The 20,733-nt window shown below is 36.2% G+C and overlaps 2 protein-coding genes across 2 annotated transcripts; both read right to left on the bottom strand.

Annotated features, from left to right (window-relative positions):
* Positions 1 to 955: 955 nt before the first annotated feature.
* LOC107815373 (clathrin light chain 2) lies at positions 956 to 4,969 on the bottom strand. The gene is made up of 3 exons (XM_016640942.2): positions 4,377 to 4,969; positions 1,779 to 1,932; positions 956 to 1,664 (listed from the first exon to the last, which is right to left on the bottom strand). Exons 1-3 carry the CDS (start codon positions 4,763 to 4,765, stop codon positions 1,236 to 1,238), a joined length of 972 nt encoding a protein of 323 aa, XP_016496428.1. The 5' UTR covers positions 4,766 to 4,969; the 3' UTR covers positions 956 to 1,235.
* Positions 4,970 to 9,609: 4,640 nt separating this feature from the next.
* LOC107766631 (RNA polymerase II C-terminal domain phosphatase-like 1) lies at positions 9,610 to 19,673 on the bottom strand. The gene is made up of 18 exons (XM_075234856.1): positions 19,548 to 19,673; positions 18,879 to 19,184; positions 17,452 to 17,928; positions 16,984 to 17,194; positions 16,735 to 16,892; positions 16,577 to 16,647; positions 16,245 to 16,350; positions 16,007 to 16,090; positions 15,210 to 15,794; positions 15,053 to 15,116; positions 14,250 to 14,380; positions 14,097 to 14,150; positions 13,716 to 13,812; positions 12,154 to 12,389; positions 11,974 to 12,057; positions 10,876 to 10,941; positions 10,710 to 10,783; positions 9,610 to 10,413 (listed from the first exon to the last, which is right to left on the bottom strand). Exons 2-18 carry the CDS (start codon positions 19,161 to 19,163, stop codon positions 10,302 to 10,304), a joined length of 2,895 nt encoding a protein of 964 aa, XP_075090957.1. The 5' UTR covers positions 19,164 to 19,184; positions 19,548 to 19,673; the 3' UTR covers positions 9,610 to 10,301.
* Between the last annotated feature and the right edge of the window lie 1,060 nt (positions 19,674 to 20,733).

Raw genomic sequence — 20,733 nt, 5'->3', positions numbered from 1 at the left:
AGACTTATTACACTTCACACATATTTAGCGAAAAATACAAAATACACGTCATGTATGTATATTATATACCCTTGTAATACCATTAAGGTCCTAAGTCAATCTATAATTTTTACAAATAGAATTATTTAGGCCACAATTTAAATTGGGGCAAGTGCACAGATAGCCATTTTTGGGATGTTATTTAGAGATTAGCCAGTACATATTTTATCCTGAAATTTTAAACTAAAAATCTTTACTTCAGGACAATTCAGAACACTTTTGTCCCAAAAAATTAAACTGAAAAACTGAAATTCAAGACACACTGGCTAATTTCTAAATAGCGGTCTTTTAGAGTGGCTACATGATGTCATTTCTACATCTACATTTTATTTTTGTGTAGTGAATTTATGTGAAACTAACCTCGCGGTTATTTTTACAAGTTTCACAAAGTTATGATGGCCAGAAAAATGAAAAATTACGTGTTCTCAAATTATGTCGGACGGTTCATAACTTTCACAAAGTTATGCTGAGCAGAAGAACGAAAAATTTTGTGTTTACAAGTTATGCCGGACGGACCATAATCTTGATACAAATAATTCTACGTGTTGGAGAATTTTCACATTTATACTATTTCTTTTATACAATGTTTGGATAGACCGCCGTTTGTTATAATTTAATAATATTTTTATTATTTGGTTGAATGCGGTACTATATAATATGTAAGTTTATTAAAACACCCTTAACTCTTAATTACAATTATATATAGTAAATTAAGGTAAAAGATAAAATAGAAACTTTAAAAAATAATTAGGTGGTGCAGGGATGGGTGGTGGTGAGGGGTCGTGAGTGGCGGTGGGGTGGTTGGCAAGAGGGTTGGGGTGGGGGTGTGTGATGGATGTGGTTGGGCAGTGTGGGGGTATAATGCAAAAATGAAATACGTAATCATGCAAAAAATCCTATAACGACAAAGGGATCGTACTTGCACCACAAAATCAACTTTCAAGGAATATAAGGTTTCTGTGAACAAGAAAATAGTGAATTCACCTACAATAAAGAAAGACCTAAATAGTACAATAACAGATCTCAGACGTTCAGTGCAACAAAACGCAGCAGCTATTGTCCGTCTCGAACCAATAAAATAGTAGTAGAATGGCACAGAAGGTAGTAAGTGATACAAAATTCATAAAGAAAAGAGTTATTTTGTAGAGGACAACACATTACACATTAAAGATTAATGAAATTAGGCACAATGGCAATCATTCTGCAGCAGTAGGTTCTTCTGATGTCTGAGTAACTTTGGCATCACTGGGAGGTGCATCTGAAGTTCCATTTGGTGCTTCATCTTTAGCATTCTTGGAATCTTTCCCCTTGGCGTCTTTTCCATCCTTGGTGTCTTTTCCATCCTTCGCAGCTTTGGCGTCCTTGGCAGGAGGGGGAGGGGGTGGTATCATGTGAGGTGGTGGGCTGTGCTTAAGCTTCAGCAGTATGTGGCGCATCCTTGAAAGTTCAGTAGGTTTCCCAGGTTTAGGCCCTTGGAGAACTGTGACGGATGGCTTCTTCTCTTGATCCTTCTTCCTTCCCTTCTTCTCAATGGTGGCCACCTCCTTAGGAATGAGCTCAGCTATGGCTTTCCAATATTGTTTGTCAGCTTCTTTATGGAACTTTTCTTGATTACTCAAGTACAACTGTCAAGGCGAAATAACTTGTCAAAGTTATAGATAAAAAAGTTTTAAGCAAGAGTATGAAGGATCAAATGTAACTCCAGTTAGTAAGAGTAACTATACTCTCTAAAGCTTCACCTTCTCTTTCTCACGGTTTGTTGACTGGTTGGTCTCAACAGTGAGCTTTCTTTTCTCATAGAATGCTTTCTTATATTCTTCACCTTCCTCAATAATTTGGTTTCTGATTTCCTTTTCCCTCTTCTCCTTCTCCTCAAGACGGATAGCATTTTGCCTGCATTCACCAAAAAACAAGTGAAAAATGGATTATAGCAAGGCACATATATACGAGCACCTTCAAAATTCCCAACAGAGAATTGCGCACATATCCATAATTTGATCTAGTATATGCTAATTAAACCTCCAAAATTTGTCACTCATTTGACATTCTACATGCATATGAATTGCTCGCTATTCCTCCTTTCAACTACGGGGAGTTAGAAAAATCTGTGGCCAATAAGAAGCATGTGCTACTGTCATGGGATTCTTTTTTATTTATGGGAGAAAAGCAAAAAGAAACATCGCCTAGATGGCTAAAATTCTCTTCTCCAGCAACAGTCGTTCGTTGCTGTTCAACACCTCACCTCCTAATACAAAGCCATAACCCAATCCCTGCCCCCACACACAATTGTTACGTTTGCAACTGCCCTTCATTGTTATCAAAGGCGACTGGTAGTGGAGAGGATAAAAGTAAAAAAATAAAAATGCATATATTTATTATTTAATGCAAGGAAAAATAATTATAAACACAATTAATAATCATATTGGGAAAGGATTGAGAGAGCTATAATTAAGTGAAAGACAGTAAAATCACGTCAACCAAATTCAAGAGCTGTATACATTTTTTTAATGAGGTGCAATGCAGTTTTAAGTTTCTAATCACGATCTTAAGGCTAATTTTATTGCACTAAATTTCTAATTTCTTAATTCTAATAACTAAAAACTCATTCACATTAACAATTAATATGTGACTTTGCGACTTTATTTATTACAAAGTGTCATGGCGTTCAACGTAGTGCCTTCAATGATCTGTTGTCTAAACACGATAAAGAGTTCAACAAGTAGTTCCCTATGCACCTAGTTTCAAGGCTGAAGGCATGCCTCAAGTTATAACATCACTACTCCCCGTTCTAATGTGATCGACAACAATCCTATCCCTTTACTGGTTCTCGTTTATTTCAATCTTTGCTTCTTGTTTTTGTTGATGTAAATGCCTTCATGCAAAAAAAAAAAACTCCCCTATCATTTATTTGAACAATTATTATTAACTACTACATTTGTATAGGTAAAAGGATGGGATCTTGATGGATCAGGAGGATAAAAAGGTCCTGTTGAGCCATTGCACCCCAGCTCATTTGTTGTTACTACTATTATGACTGAGTTTGTCTTCTTCTTTTTTTAAAAAAGGCAAAAGTATCCCTTTGTGTCGCTCACATGAACTACATGCGTCTTTTTTTAGACTTAAAATGCACATAAGAATAGTTGAAGGTTATATTTGTAATTATTAAAGTGCAAGAGGGATATTTTCTAGAATGTCCCTTTAACCCTCTCTATTGCGATAAAGATCAACTGCTATGGAATAGGAGCAACATCTGGTCCTAATCCAGCCAATAGCACCAATAGAGTGCTACTCCATATGTATCACCCCCACGCCACCAATAGAATGCTACTCCATTTGTATCACCCCCACGCCATACCTCCCCCATTTCTTTTTTTCCCTTTTTGGAAAAAGCCACAACCCCCAATTCAAACAAAATGATGATTACCAAATGGAAAAGGAATTGTACAGAACCAATCATTCTCAATAAAGAATTAGCCAAGCGAAACTTGGCCGATATTTTCCTAAGCTAACTTTCCAGAATATGCTTTTTTAGCACACTACTACCAGTAGAACAAAGTCAAATCAACTTTAGATCTCAATTAACAATGAGATGCAACCACTAATGTAGAACTTTGTATCATCTGTCTAAGTTCTTTCTCCATACGCGACGATCTATGAACCAATTCCAGAAATTAATCTAGCTCTAACAATATCTTTTTTTAGCTTTAAATATAACTAACTAGCTATTGCCACAAACTTTACTTAATTTTACCACTAAAGAATAACTAACTTATTGGGGATATACCACACTAAAAATTATTCTGTCCCATGGCACAAAGAAGTAATCTTTACACCACTCAATGCAGTAGAAAATCAGCACCAATAAAGTTCTCACAAATTTTTGATCGTTATGCATCACCTCCGGCAAAAGATGACTAGCAACAAAATACTCGAAAAGATAAGATCTAAAGAATCCAATTTTTCTATTTTCAGTCTCTTTTCTCCGCTAAGAAATCATAAGGATGAGCCGTTTACACAACTAAATCTATTTAAAATGAGAACAAACCGAAAACTAACAGATCTATTAATATCATCACCAGATCTGCAAATCAAACCATAAAATAAAAAATTGCGGAACTAAAATCACAGTTCGATATAGCTCACTAAAGAGCTTACGAACTATAAAATAAAACTGATCTTATCAATGAACTGGCATTTACAGTAATTAACAATAAGCAATAGATCTATCAATATAAGTTAAAATCTAAAAAAACAGCTCAATTTCGATTTTTTCCAATTTTGGCAATATAGTGAATTAAAATAAATTCGCAATAAAATAGGAATGAAGTAGAACAAACCTACGCCATTCGCGGAGTGCAAAACCTTCCTCTCGCATTTCATTAGGAGGAGGAAGGACGGGTCCATCGGAGCTGAAAATTCCCTCAGAATCATCACCTAGATCGTAGGGCTTACCATTCCCATTCGGGATCGGAGCTCCGAATGGATCGGTTTGGCTATCCGACACGAACCCGTAGGGATCGGGACTATCGACGGTATGAGAAACGTGTTCCACCGTCACTTCCTCCTCATACTCTCCACCGAATCCGCCAGAGCCATGGTACGGCGACGTGAAAGAGGATTCTTCGTAGCTGCCGTAGTCTCCGTCGTCGAACGGAGTTGATGCCGCCGGTGCCGGTGCCGGTGCCGGCGACTCACCGTCCATACTGAACGCATCGAATGAAGCCATTCCTCTTCTCCTTCTCTCTTCTTTCTCTCTCTAGCTCTGCAAAATCCCTGGATTAAGAGATTTTTCTCTCTCAATACATATATATAAGCACACACATAAACGTGAGAATCTCTGTATATATATGTGTTAATTATGTTCTTATACTGTTTATTCACTTTTTTTACTTTATGTTTGCAGTCAAAAATGGGGAATTTACAAGATGAATTTACTATAGACAAGGGTAAATTTATTACAAGAAGATATGTAGTCAACTTTAAGTAGTTGGATGGAGATTTTGTTGACTAAAGAAGATCTTATTTGTGGTTATACATTTTTTACTTAATTATGAATAATAACATTTATTTCATGAAAAATATATAAATTTTGTTCGATTTTGTAAAACACCTCGAATGAAAAGAAAAAAAAAATTACGTAAGAAGAAAAGAAGAGAAGAAGGAATCATGGAAGAGAAATAAATATTAATTGTCATTAAACACTAATAGCATTAATGAAACAACTTGGCTAGAAGTTTATGGATTTCACTCTTTCAATCAAGTATGCCTTTAACATTCACAATGTAATTGAATATGCTATGTATTTTTTATAATAGTTTATTTTGCTTTAATTAAAAAACTATAAGACGAATATTTTTCAAAGTTGTTACGATAATGTTTTTTAACATGTTATAAGATATGTACTTTTTCAATTTACCTATTTTAATTTCGTTCACCCTTCAACGAATATTCTTTGACATTTTAAATTTTGTCCATAATCTTATTATCACCCTAAAAAGCAATATGAATTTAAATTTATCTATTAGTTATTGTCACGACCCAAACCGATAGGCGGTGACGAGTGCCCGAGTTCTACCTATTGAACACCCATAAGCATTCGTCTAAGATATAAACATGAAATAAGTGTAGGTCATGCATAACGTCTGAAAATAAACTATTAATTCATATGAACAACCTACGTGGGAAAACATGCCCAAAAGACATATATACATACATATATATACTGTAGGGCGAGCCGACAAGGCCACATACTATATAAATATACATGACTGTCTACAGACCTCTAATAGAGTGTACAACTGTATAAAGGAAGAGACTGGGCCCCGTCGTACCCATATATATATATATGTAAACACATCGTACCAAAACTCAAAGCAGCTCCGGATCAAATGGAGCACACCAACTCTCGCTGATCAAGGATCCTAAGAAGGGGGGCCGTCAGCCTGTCTACCTGCACCTGCGGGCATGAAACGCAGCGTCCCCAGGCAAAAAGGGATGTCAGTACGAATAATGTACTGAGTATGTAAAGCATGAAAATCAATACATAAAAGACATAGATGAAACATGGGGTAAAGAATTTCACCTGTGAGTCTAAATAACTTTGTGAATCCTGAAACATTTATAATATCATGCACGTGCGTGTAAATGCCGTATCATGCATAGGTATAGGTGTACATAACATTATCAAGCCTCTGAGGGCATCCCATCATATCATCTCGGCCACTGTGGGCAAAATCATCAACATATACCAGCTCATCAGGTAGTGGTGATATATAACGCCGTAACCTTTTTCCATATCCCATATACATATAATATACGCGTATATAACGCCTTCTGGTCATGGGTCAATGTACATGTATAAATGCATGAAATGCATAAGAAATACGTTAATAAGATTTCTCGAATATCATAAAATTTATATTCCTTTCGGACAAACTTTATCAAATACATATTTTTCTGGGACTCATGAACAGAGGATATAATAATAATTCACATGGGGAATCAAGAATATAGACACCCCTAGTATTTCTATGAATAGAGTCATTTATGAAAGTTGCGTATTTTGCTCGTTTCGTTTGTATCATTTGGATCATGCCAAAAAGAAAGAAGGGATAGCCTTAACATACCTCAAGTCGTCAATGCAACTCAACAACAAGCTTATGACAACTAGCGCGCCAACCCTATAACAAAGAAATACGTGTACAATTTAGATGGCGGTAGTATATTATGTATCTCAAATGATAACTCGATTCTAAAATAAAACGGGCAGCATTTCCCCTGATTTTACTGCTCCCTCAAGCCTACTATAGGCGAGATACAAACATAATACAATCAGCAACTTAAAACCAACCTAATTACAATTCGAGACCTTCAATACAACAAAACCCTCAAATAAACCATAATACACCCAATAAACAAATTATCAATTAGCCTGCAACTACAACGACGAGCGACCAGCCTACTACCCTACCACATGTGGCGTTTCTCCACGCCATTTTTATCTTTCCAAACTCCATAAATCAGCAGCACAATAGACTGCCCAAAAGCAACACAAAACAGCCCACAAAACAGTCTACTACAAATCAAATAATTCGAACTCACAGCTTTCGATCACCGTCCCGTGTGGTCTAACTATTAAGAAACGAATTTATCAACTTTTCTTGATATTTTAAAGCTTAAATACAAAAATTATAAATTTTTATTAACTATTAAATACATTCCAAAACTCAAACTACAAAGAAAAAGAGGGATGATATAGTGATACTTACGTCGTAGGGATCGTTCTGATGTTATCGCTTCTCGATTTCGTATCCGGGATGTTAGTATTATTTGAAACTATTAGAGAGCTCAAAGACCGTTCTTTTATGGTGTCTCTGGTCAGATTCTATGTAAAATGAAGAGGGAGAGACGAGTTAAAACATATTTATCAAACTTTTGAAAAGTCAAAAGGTGCTAGCTTGGCACCCTCTGATTCGCCCATTTTCCAATACTTATATCTTTTTATTCGGATATCGTATGAACAAACGGTTAAAAGCGTTGGAAACTACATTCCAAGACCTTCAATTTGGTATATAATATGTCCCAAAAAGACCTCATATAGCATACGAAATTTATTTCTCAAAAAGCTCTGTTATATGGCAAATTCTTAGTCGATTTTTCCGCAATTTTAATCCGATTTTCCCCAAACTTTATGTATTTTTTCCAACCATCATATATAGTCATATTATGACTTTAAACTCATTTAAATCATGATTAACAAATATCATATTCATTGTACGTCACCTTCGGACGTACATGGTGTAACAGTTATCCTCTCCTCTCCTCATTTTCTTCAATGCAAAAGATCGGAACTTTTAACTAACTATTTCATCTCTTCTCTAAAACAATCAGTACTCGTTAGAAGACTGTTGTTTGCGTATAGATCCCCAGTCGTGCTTCTGGTTTCGTTCCAATCATCATATTGATGATATCTTCTAATAACATGGTTTGAAAGAAACATCGTTTTTTTTTTCTTTAATTTGTTAGTGCCATGTTTTCATTTACTTGTTTATCTTCCCTAGATCACCCAAATTTCGAGTTCATTACTCAGATAGTTACTTAGCCATTTGAAATTATCTGCTAAAGTCATCTTTCTTTCGTTTGTAACAGCAACGTCACTTAATTATGCCTTCAACACTCAGAAGGTGACTCAAATAGATTTCTCAAACTTTTAATCACCAAATACCTATTTTACCCTATAAATTATCAACTTTTACCTTCTTTATAATTTTTAAGTTTTTAATATTATAACTTTTTCTTTTTTTAATTTATATTATGGACCTACCTTAGAATAAATAAATTTTATTTATAACTAAACAAGTAAAACTAGTATTTAAGCATATATATAATGTTGGAATAATAAAATATTGAGCATAGTAGAATGAAAGAAATAAAAGTTTAAAAAATATATATTCCATGCACGTACTATAGAAAATAGTTATTTAAAATAAAAGTATTTTTATAATATACATTATATACTCTTGATAATTATGCTCAATTATATTATTATTCCGACATTACATATGCTAGAAAAGTTTTTTTATTTTATTTTTAAATAAAATTTATTTGTTCTATAGGTAAGTCCATAATGTTGATTAAAGAGAGAAAAAATTATAATATTAAAAAGGAAAAAAAACACAAGATAAAAGTTGATAATCTAGAGGGTAAAGTAGGTATTTGACAATTAAAAGTTTGAGAAATCTGGTTGAGTGAGATTCTGAGTGTTATAAGCATAGTTAAGTGACTTTTCTGTTACCAACAAAAGAAAGATGACTTTACAAGATAATTTCGAATAGTTGAATGACCATTTAAGTAATGGACTTTCCCAATTACTTTATAAACAAATTAATTAGAACTTAGAGCGATCAATGTACGAAAGTGAAAGAAATAATAAGAAGACAAGACAAAAAATATACTACAAGTGAAATTATTTTGTGGGAGGTCTGGGTGTTTTGCCCCCCTCCTCTGTATCGATAGTTTAACTAAGAAAAATGCATAAGTGTATATATATATATATATATATATATATATATATATATATATATATATATATATATATATATATATATATATATATATGTGTGTGTGTGTGTGTGTGTGTGTGAAAGCAAACAAAATATATGATATGATGTGTCCAATTTTTTTCTCCTCCCTTCCTTTTCGCCTTTATGTCGATTCAACCACAATTTTCCCTCTTTATTCACATCTTTCTAATCCTTGCACTCCAAGTGAAGGGAAGAAAACAAAAAAAGAAAATCGGATTAAAAGATACACTTTTATCCAAAATAACCTTCGGTTTCACCTCTTTCAGTTCCACTCCCATAGTCCCATTTTATTTATTTCCTCTTCATTTTTCATCATTCATTTCCTTCTTTTCCTCTTCTCTGCATATGGAATATCTCCAGAAGTTGAAACTCACAATATTTAAAACAAGTTTGATCCATTTTCTCAGTTCCATTTGACTTTGCTTTTTGTTCAAGATTCACCTTTTGCTTTGCCCCGTCAAAATATCAAAATTGGCGAGACTCCGTATAAGAAATTAAAAGTTGTATTAATCAGTTATCCAGGTTACATTGGACAGTAATTTGTACCTCGTTGGTACTAAAGACAATGCAAAAACTAGACTACAATAAGCACAAAATTTTCCGCTTATCCTATTTGGTATTCTAAACCAGGAGAGAGGACGCTCGAAAAAGAAAAGAAAAGAAACGGTCAATCATACCCTCAATTAGCTATGGAATCGTCAAATTTGAAATGTCCTCCAGAAAACCCATTGGGCATAGCCATTACAACTTTACATCCCATCTATTTTGCCTATCCAAATGTACGATGAAAAGGGAATTCAGAGCATGCAAGAACTCCCCAAGTATGTGGCTTATGAAGTGAACCTCATTCCGATCTCTAAGTTGGTTTTGCGTCTCAGGGTCACAAATCCACACGGAAAATCACAGGGCATCCACACTTTACAGATTTGAACTGCTTGCAAAGGGTAAAGAATCCACCTAGCTGGGCTCCCAAGAGGTGATTCAATTTGCTCTGTCAATCCAGAGACTTGCTTCTGTTGTGGGAGTGCATCCGGATATAGTTGAGCTGGAACAGCAAGGAGAGCAATTCGTGGTAAAGATCCCAATTGGCTTCACAAATCACAGTGACATGCATTCCCATGTGTACAATCTCCATGCAGTTGATGTACAAGCGGAGGTCAAGAATTCTTTATATACAGTTCATGGCATAGCAGAAGTGTTCTTTGGGAATCTACCAGAAGATGGTAGTCGCTGCATACCCCGAGAATACTCAGGTCTCAATCTTTTATTGGAGAATCCCTGCTGCAATGATCTGGATCAAAGAGCAACATTAAAATGCATCCAAAGAAACAATAAAACTAGTTTGCCTCAAACAAAGCCATGGAGAACGCAAATCCAAAACAAAGAAAACATAAATTAGGATCAGATGGCAGCAAAAAAACAAATAAGCAGAAGAATCTGTATATAACCACCCCCACCCCAAAAAAAAAAACCCCAAGACACAGTTTCATTTAGGTTCTCTCTGGGAGGCGACATAAGTAAATCGCCTTCCAAGTAGAGCAAAATACATTAGTCTAGGAAGAAAGTCAAATGGCAGAAATCACTTGCCTCGGAGAACCCTGACGCTTGTGAGAAAATTGACCCAGCTCTGACTTCAAAGCAACTAGAGCCCTTTCAGCAGCCTAGGGAGACAAATGTGCAGCCAAAAATTTTAAACCAAAGAGAAAAGGGATCAAAGAGGAACTAAAAATGTAAGCTCTACAATCTAAGGTACCTGTGCTTTAGCATCATCCCATGTTGAACCAATTCCCTTGCCAAATACTTGTCCATCTATTTCCACCTGTATTGTTATCACCAAGGGACACAAGTAACTAAGCAAAATGTCAGCAAGCTAAAAAAAAATATTAACATACATGGCAACTCCGCCATCTTAAGTGCATACTTGTTTCTTGTAACTATGAGAATCACTACTTTGCAAACAAAATAACAAACCATATCTCCACCGACCACCATCTATGCATTTCTAATATCGACCTTAATATTAGCAAACAATGCTTTCCAGAAACCTCGATATCAGATTAAACGTTAAATATTATTTAACCTACAAAAGAGAGCACTGGACACAAAATTCTTCTGTTGGTGCAGGAATTTCAAGGCAACAACAATGAGGACAGTTTTCGAAGGCCAGACAAGAAAGGTGAATTTATGGTAAGATCCTATGTCAGAGATTTTACAGTAGAGAATGTACATGAACAGTTAGCCATGGAGAAATACTGGAAAACTAGTGCACAAGGTGGAATGTTTTTCTTGGTTGGCAACGCATGAATGTTTGATTGACACAGTAAAAAAAGTGGGCTAGTCAATATTCATCCTCAACAGATGTTATCTATGTGAGAAGAATAGAGGAAAAACAGTAACATTGAAGTGCAACAGTTTCAAAAATGTCTTCAAGGTTAAATGAACAATGCCAAGACCAACCAAGAAGTTATTTGAATAGAATAACAGAAATGCTATATCTCATCAGCTCCCTTCAGGCTTAGCGGGTCTTGAACTTCTGTTGTACATATTCAAGCAATCTCATAGTGATACCTCTAAATTAATAAAAATCTTTTCTATACTGATTATTAAATAGATAGATAAAACACACACACACACACACACACACAGCGCACTAAATGCCAATGATAAAAGATGACCAAGATCCACTCTGCCAATGTAGCACAACGTCACAATTAGTGCAAAATCATAAATGGTACATCGCCTCTAAACCATGAGTAAAAAAGATGTAAGGAAGAGTTCCTAAAACTACAACTGTGCATGTTGTTTCGATCAAACAGCAATAGCAAAGAAGAAAGAGAAGTAAATAAGCAACCTGGGCGTATATTTCAGTTTTCCCCGGATTAGCTGAAAGTTGAGGCTGAGTTTGGAATGCCAAACCAAGTCCTTCAATCGCACACTGAAGAATCAAAATAATCAATGGCATAATCCAAGACCTCAAAGAAAAACTGAGGTAAATAGGGTACACTAAAATAGCAAACTTATAAAATCTTACCAGTTCTCTAAGGGAGGCAACTGAACCCACTGACTTCTTCAAGACCTCCAGCCTTGGATCCAACACTCTGGAAGGCTCTGATGCAAACGAATGTGACACACGATCCTCCTTGAGATATGATTGATACCCAAAAGGACTCATGTCGTCAACAAACCCATTATCACTTGCATTTGGAAACCTAAATCCATCCCCTGCTGTGGAACTGGGATCAGGTTTGAGACGTGACAAGTATTTGTCTGCAGATGCAATATGAAAAAAAGTAAGAAAGATCATACACATTTGGCAACATTAACATCTGACCACGATGACCATCAAAATCCCCAGATATTGCATATCGCCAGTTAATTTTTAAAAAAAAACGCTCTGCACCAAGTGTCCCGTATAAGACTAGTAGAGATGGATATCATCACCAAGAGCAAAGATAATTCGTTATCCCCCCTTAACCCCAATCTTCCCCAACCACAAATCTTATGGCTAATTTATATTTATACCAAAAATCTATGTTGCTCGGACTCTCCGAAAATGTTGTCGGGTGCGTGTCGGATCCTCCAAAAATAGTGTATTTTTGGAGGATCCGACACGGGTGCGGCATCATTTTGGAGAGTCTGTGCAACATAGCCAAAAATAGGTCACATTAGATACCTATAATATCTCTCAAAAGTTCCTTAACACAAGGATTCAACAGCTAATATCAACATAAAAAAGTCTGAGCAAAATGAAGTAATATGATCACAGCTGTTCCACTAAAGAAAGAAACTTTCTTCTCTCTCTGGCCTTTTTTTGGGTAAGGAGCTGGTTAACTGACATCACACACATCGTTCATAGAATATTCTACCGAAGCATTAGTCACACGTAACTAGAAGGATGACTTGAACGAAGGAAAAAGCAGCATCTATATACACTGCAAAACCTCCTATCTTTTTTTTCTTTTTCTTTTTTTGGGTCATTTTGGTTAGGAGGGAAAGGCGATGCGAGGCTCATTTACAAGTGATAAAGGTCAACATCAGCTGAAAATAAAGCATAAATGTCAGAGCTCGCATTGAAGTAACGAACAACTTAGTGAATTAGTAGGAAAAATCGAACTCTGTGGCGCGGCAGCATGAAATCCTTTTAGCATGACTATTGTTATTCCCACCAGGGCTTTTCAAGCTTATTCTTTTTTTCTCTCTTTTTTGATAAGGTCCACCAGGGCTCTTCAAGCTTATTCTCCATGTTCAAATAATATTCCCATTAGACCAAACAAAATTCACAAAGCAAAATGTCACTGTTAAGAGGCATCATTTACAGCGGAATCCTTTAGACAACTTCAAAGTCAGCACAAAATGAAAAACCCCAACCCTCTCTGAAGACTGCACAGGAATACTCATACTTCCCAGCAACAATGACATCAGTTCAGAACTTTACTCTATCACCACGTTTGCTCAAAGTACACTCCATGACCATGGAAATACATATTTGGTCAGCTAATACAAGAAGAGGTGATCTAATTGCAGTAAAGCCAACTTCTGCAAATGTCGAATCATTTCCTACTGTCAATTGTGACAGACAACAACACAACTTACCTGCCAGATTCATAAGAGATTCCTCAGCAGCCTGACGCTGTGCTTCCCTTCTCGTCCGGCCAATTCCTTCTCCAATTTTTTCTCCAGCAAACCACACCTACACAAGCAATAGAAACCACGATTCAATAAGATGGCTAGACCTCAGTAAAAAGAAAGCAGAAAACCAGGGAGGAAGCTCGTCTTAACAAAGCTGATGACGAGCAATTACGAGCACATCAATTGCTGACGTTCATGCTACTGAAACATGGCTTTACAAAGCTCACCAGAGACACAAGCAAGATCCATAGGAACTTGCAGATAGTGCTCCATGCTCCATTAAGTAAAAGTGAGACATAAAGCTCATTGGAATAGTGGAATGCGGATATAAGCGCTACAACATACCTCCACAGAAAACTGCAGTTCTGGACTTGAAAGCAAACCTGACTTGAATTCCACCTGCAAGTATTTGTCATAAGCATTCAGAGACCTCACAAAGAGGAGGGAGGAAACTATATTATAGTGCCGCATGATGACTGGGCATAGGGGGGAGAGTACCTTTGCTCCACACTTGAATGCAATATCCTGTAAAGCTCCAGCAGGTGTTTCTAAATATGGATCATAATGTCCAGGTTCAAGGTCAAGATCCCTGTTGCTGGAAGATGACCGACCCAAGGAGACTTCCTCACCTGTGAAACTAGAATTTGTGAACACAACATGATGTTCTGAATATAGATTTAGCTCATTTCATGTCTTTCGTCCAATGACATTCACACAGTAGTAGTATCAAAAACCTGTGTTGTTATCTTGTTTTTTCTTCCAAATTTCATGTGTGTACTTTATTAGAACAAAGTGCAGTTAATTAGGCTGTACGCATAAAACACTTCTACTTAGATCAGCACGGATGATAATATCTCATCACCTATTCATGGGCAGAAAAACGTATGCAAATACGCACTCCTATAAACCAAATCACATTTCCCTTTTATACAAGAAGTTTTTTTTTGGGTGGGGGTGGGGGTGGGGGGTGGAGGAGGTTAAACCAAAGCACTAAGCACGAGCCCGGACTGCTTAGTTTTGTGTCTCTGGATGTTATAGGAGGTCCATACCCCACAAACTTTGTAATTTCTCGTAAAATAGCCAGTCACTTTTCAGTTAGCTGTTTCCACTTCTGAGTTCTGAGAAGGATTATTGAATTAAAGCATCTATTATTGTGAATTTCCGGTACTTGACAGGCTTTCGGATAGCAACTTAACAACTAAGAAATAATGTTGGTCAATCAGAAATTGTCCAAGTTAAAGTGTCAAAACGGTTAGGAAAGATTTTACAGGAGTGATCTCAAGCATGGTTCATGAGTATACCTGGCATTGGATGAAAAGTAGGTTGTGACTGAGAAAATCTCATCCTGTCATCCCTAGGGATTACCTGGAAAAGGAACGCAAACAAACCACAGGTCGGCCATAAGTTCCTCATAAATGAACTTTCAAAGCTGTTGCCGTTAACAAATAGATAATTTACCTCTTTTGGCAGCCTCTGGCTTTCAAAAAGAACTCTATCAGATGGGACAGAGGTCTCCATTTTGGGAAGAAAAGGTGGATGAGGAGGCCGATTCTTGTTAATATGCATAGTCTCTGAATTTAAAGGAAATTCCTTGGGAGGCAATGCTCGATTAAGTTGTCTAGGGCTCATCTCTTCCTCCACTGGAAACCAACCGTGTGGCTGCACCCGAGGTGGTACAGACACTTGTAATGGAGTCCCCATAGGAAACTGTGGTTCACTTGATACTTGATCTCTCGTGTCTTGACCATGTTGCAATATAAGCAGTCTCCTCCTTGTATCAGGATCTAGTTCAGATTCTGGTACCTCGCCCTCTTCCCTAGCAGGAGAACTTTGCAAGCTTGTGTCCTGAGGACTTAATTGAGTTACTGATGATTTAAGAACAGAAGTCACTTGAGGGAGATGCTGAGCAGGAAAAGGCACCACTGGCGCTTGAATTGTTGATTGTGAAATAGCAGGTGGGACGGGGTACTGGAGAGCTGGTGCGATTCTTGGATCCGAATTTGTCATTTGAGAAGGAACACTGGTTGAAGCCAACATTGCTTCCTAAAAGGTCAGGATAACTAAATATTACGCTACAGCATTCGACACAAATAAAACAGGAGTTCCACTACATGCCAGAGGCAACGATAAACTGTAGAAGCGAAAATTAAAAATAGGGAACAGAAAAAGCACATCCATCGCTTATGAACCTCATGAAAAGTATGAATACAAATTCTCAAACTGAATGAAAGCACTCAACCATTACAATGTTGTACCTTTAGTCTCCTTTCAACCTCAGTATCAGCCATGCCATCAAATCCAAGTGAATCTTTATTCCCATTTACAGCTGAAGGATCATCCTGACCAGCAAATAACAGATCCTCTCATACATAGTTCATAAACATTTAATTAAAGACGGTGCGAAATTTCATCATCCATATTGGAGATAACCATGAAAAGCTAAGATCTGTTATTGGAGAGAAATGGAAATCTTTAGATTTCATTCTCACAAACCTCTGAAAGCAAATAGTTGCTAACATCTGGAGCAGAAGGAACTTGCTTAATGTCATCTTCATAAGCAACTTCAGATATTCGTTGTAATAGGCCCTCATCAAAATCTCTGCACAAAGTCAGGGGAGTCAAGCGAAACTCATCTAGGTGCAATCAGAATTTTTTTTTAAAAAAAAAATAACCCAGAGAGAAAACCAAATCTAAATACAATCAGATAAAATAAGTTGGACAAGAAAGGTGACTGGCACCAACTTATCTCTAGAGTCTCATAAAATACAACAACAACAAACCCAGTTTAATCCCATAAGTGGGGCTAGAGTCTCTTAAAATCTTACTTGAAAAATCCACCTCTGACATTGCAGGCTACATTTCTGGCAACACAAAGGACAGGAACAGAATTGTTGCCCTACAGTCAAATTGTTCAAGTGCTTCAGAATGTTAACATAATTTAGCTCAACACCTCAACAAAACACTAGAAGAATGCAGTACATACTTCAGCTTGAGGGGAAAAATATGGAGCAAATGCAGGAACAACGTGCACTCGTGGTTGATCCTTCTCATCCCACACTTTCAAGCGATCATCAATCACCAATGCCATCTTAGGATGACAACTTCCATCTTGGAATACATTGAACAAAGATTTCCTCAAACCTACAGCATATTCATGAGCAATTAGTGATTAGAGAAAGAGAAAGAAAAAGAATGATGGCCCTGGTGAAATCTAGGTAGTTTAGAAACTTGCCAGATTTAACACAGACAATACGATCCAAGAGCTCTTTTGAGTTAATCAAGTTTGAATCTGGGTCAAGAAGCCTCCACATTTCTAAAGCATAATCTCTTTCAGCCATTGTGCATACATAAACTTCAAAGCGCTTCCGACCCCTTGCAGTCAGATAGCTTCGGAGATCCTCCCAAGCAGGTCTCAATCTCACAAGAACACTAGTATCTCGGATCTGCCATGATACAGATTTCGTTATGCATCCCCAAAAAAAAAGGAAGATAAAGCTTCACACAATGAAACAGTTTAATGCAAAAGAAGAATGGCGAAGAGAAATAGACAGTCCCATCCCTAGACCCCTTTCAGTGTTGAAGGTAGGATTTACAACTGACTCGCATTCCTCATCTAGTAGTCTCAGCGGACCATAGATGGCACAATTAACAAAACAGGGATAAGAAGGTACTAAGATGATGGAATGCAAAATACACATACCATTGGATTAATACGAGTAAGAATAATGTTTCTATCTTGCAACCTAATCAGGGGTCTGACGATAGGTTGGTGATTATCAGACAACGCTGGGAAAACCTCAGACTGAGATTTGATCACCTTTCCATTGTCAATAACCTGATCATTTTCGGCATATTGCTTCAAAAAAATCTTATCCTCCTGATAACGCTTGACCTCAGATAGCATAGCAGAGGCACGCTGCGGATCTGACTCTGAATTTATTTTCCGTAGCAAGGCCTCTATTCTATCCTCAAATGAACGCATTGTGTTGGCAACTATGAGTGTCTCATCAAGGTCAAATACAATGCCAAGACATCTAAGGTTTAGCATTGTTAAACAAGAATTGTAAAGCCCTGATGCAACCTTAAATCCCCAAAAGCAAGGACACTGTCCGCCAAAATTCTTAGACTGCATGGCAACTAAATGAAGCTCCTCTCTTCCAAGTGACACTACTGCAGTCTGCATAAACAGAAAGTATGCAGTAATAATTTTAATAAGCAAGCAGTTGATATTTAAATGGGAAAGAGAAAGAGCCCAAATAAATACCAGATATAAAAGGAAAGATGTCTCAGGAAATCTAAGCCACAAAAGGCACATTCACAGAAGACATGGAAGATGCATTTGTGACAACGGTTGCAGCATGTTTATCCATTTGCAACATTTACAGTAGACTTTCAACATAGACTTTTTTATGTTCAGTATATCAGAACACTACCATTCGTAAAAGAACTTCACATACTCTTCGAGTTTTCGCTTAAATATAGACCCCTTTAGCAAGACCGAACATTACCATTCGTAAAAGAACTTCACATACTCTTCGAGTTTTCGCTTAAATATAGACCCCTTTAGCTTGCCCCAGCTTAGTATTTTTTAAAAAGATAAAATCAGGAACAAAAATAATCTCCCTTAGATTCAGTAGCTCTTTAATGAAACTTCAGCTTGTCCAGTAATATAAGAACAGATTGTGCCTTAATTAAAATCCTACAATAAAGCCCTATCCCATCAACCAACCCTTTTCTCAACTTCACACTGCATGACTGCAATACCCCATGTAGGTCTCAAATTTGATACAAAGCTGCAAAGGGAGTTCTGCAAAAGTCCAAATTTCAAGAAAAACTGCAAAAGGGTACATGCCAAATTAGCATCTCCCTCACAACAATTTTGGTCATAGTCCAAATTATCCATAGTCCAGTTGTTACAATTAGGATTTTGATTTTTTAATATGAAGGATCAAGAATTTAATTCCTCATTTTAAAATTTTGTTCTAGGATTTTTTTTTTTAAACCATAGTTAGTCAGTCTTGGAAATGATTCAAGTTCAATCAGGGTTTTTTTTTTCCTTTTTAACCATCTCAAGTTCAAGTTTTCAAGTTGAATTTGGTACACTGGCAATCAGCAATGGGTTTATACCTTGTTATCTCTGAGACAAGTGGAGTGCAAAAGAAAGAGCGAGTCTTGGGACAGCGACTTTGATTTTGTTGGTTCCAATTTGAAGCTTATTCCATTTCCAGTAGTAGATGATGAAGTAATTGTGTGTAGTACTGCCAGTGGTGGACACCTCTCACTTGGTGGCGAATAGTGAGAGATCCTTATTACCTTCTCTCCCCATACGACACCGTTTTCACCACCATACAACAATTCCAGTTCTCCCACCACTCTTTCTCCTTCATACAATACCACCACCGAATTATACATTTTTCTTTTTCCTTTTTTTCTCTGGAATCACAAAAAATAAAAATAAAAATCAATTTGTATCCTTTCAGTTTCTCATCATCTTCAATAGATCTTTGAAATTATGCTTTAAATCCAAGGAAAAAAAAAGTCAAATCATGTCAAATCAACTAATCAAACGTCATCGTTTTTCAAGTTTCAGTCAGATTATCCCAGATTTACCCAAAGAATACCCAAAGAAAGTGAATTTTAGGGTTTTTATAGAAGATGATGACGATAACGATGGTGATGAAGAAGAATTAAAATCCAGATTTTCTTCTTGTTGTTGTTGTTTTCAGTATAGAGAATTAAGAGAAGATTAAAGCTAGGGTTTAGATGATTTCTTGATAGTAGTTGTAGTTGTAGTACGGCGATGAAGATGACGATGCGGTGGCTCTCAATTGTTGTGAAACCCTAGATCCACAGAGAGTGAAAGGTCAATTTTGTACACGCTCTCTCTCCTCTCTCCTTTTTCTCTCTCTCTCTCCCGCTTCCACACGTAGATGTTTATGTTGACGATATAAATAGATAAAACAAAGAAGAAAAACAAAATTCGGTGTTAATTAGATATCCATTCTTGAATTCGGGAAAAGGAAAATTACCTAAGATCCTTTGTTGAATAAAACTTACTCCCTAAATTTACAAGCAAGTGGGATTCTTTTTTACTATAGAAGATAAGCACTTCGGTTACGTCACGTATATAAGGTGGAAAAAGAAGTACACTACTTAAAACAAAACGCACCCATTGGTACCTGAACCCATTTATAGGAAAAAGTAAATAAGGTATCTTTCCGTAGATTGTTTGGTATGTATTTGTTGTATTTTATATATTCCAAGTGTCAAATCTGTTTTAACATGCTTTAATTGGTAGGTGTTGTTCTTAAATGTAAATAAATTTTTAAGTACCGTAACATTTCTCAAATATTTTGTAACATTGAACTCCTTGTCATTTGAATCCACATTCTTAGAAAAAATGGTTGGATATTGTTTTTGGGAAAACTACACAGTAAATCGCTCCCAAAAATAATAGCCGATAAAAAAATATATATATCATTGTATAATATTTATTTATTTTTTTATAAATTTAGTTAGCGGATATAATTATTTTTGGATAGTTTGTCACATGTGTAATTTGCCTATTTTTGGTTGGCCGGCCAAATTTTTCTAAAACTACTTTTACCAATAAATTATTTCACTTTTTTCAAGTTATTCAAACATAGTTTTTGCTCATTCCAACTACAGAAGAAAATTATCATGAAACATAAATTTAATATTTCACTTAAATTTGGACTGAAATTACTACTCATCATTAACATGAAATATCATGATCCTATCCATGAAAATAAATGATAGAGAAATGTATCTAAGTAATACATGAAGCTAAAGTTAGAAGTGCAATAAAATATTACTTTTTTGTGATAAATATCTGGCCTATTGCCAAATATAATATATTTGGCTTACTGATAAAGGATGGTAGATGGAATGCAGCAAAAGTATGTCATTCTTGAGTTTCGAATACTTAAAAGAGTAAAACGATATTAATAAAGTCAACTGT

Source organism: Nicotiana tabacum, chromosome 17 (genome assembly GCF_000715075.1).
Source record: "Nicotiana tabacum cultivar K326 chromosome 17, ASM71507v2, whole genome shotgun sequence".
Taxonomy (NCBI): domain Eukaryota; kingdom Viridiplantae; phylum Streptophyta; class Magnoliopsida; order Solanales; family Solanaceae; genus Nicotiana; species Nicotiana tabacum.
The sequence above is the reverse complement of the archived record's forward strand: the minus strand, read 5'-3'. Positions and strand labels throughout refer to the sequence as shown.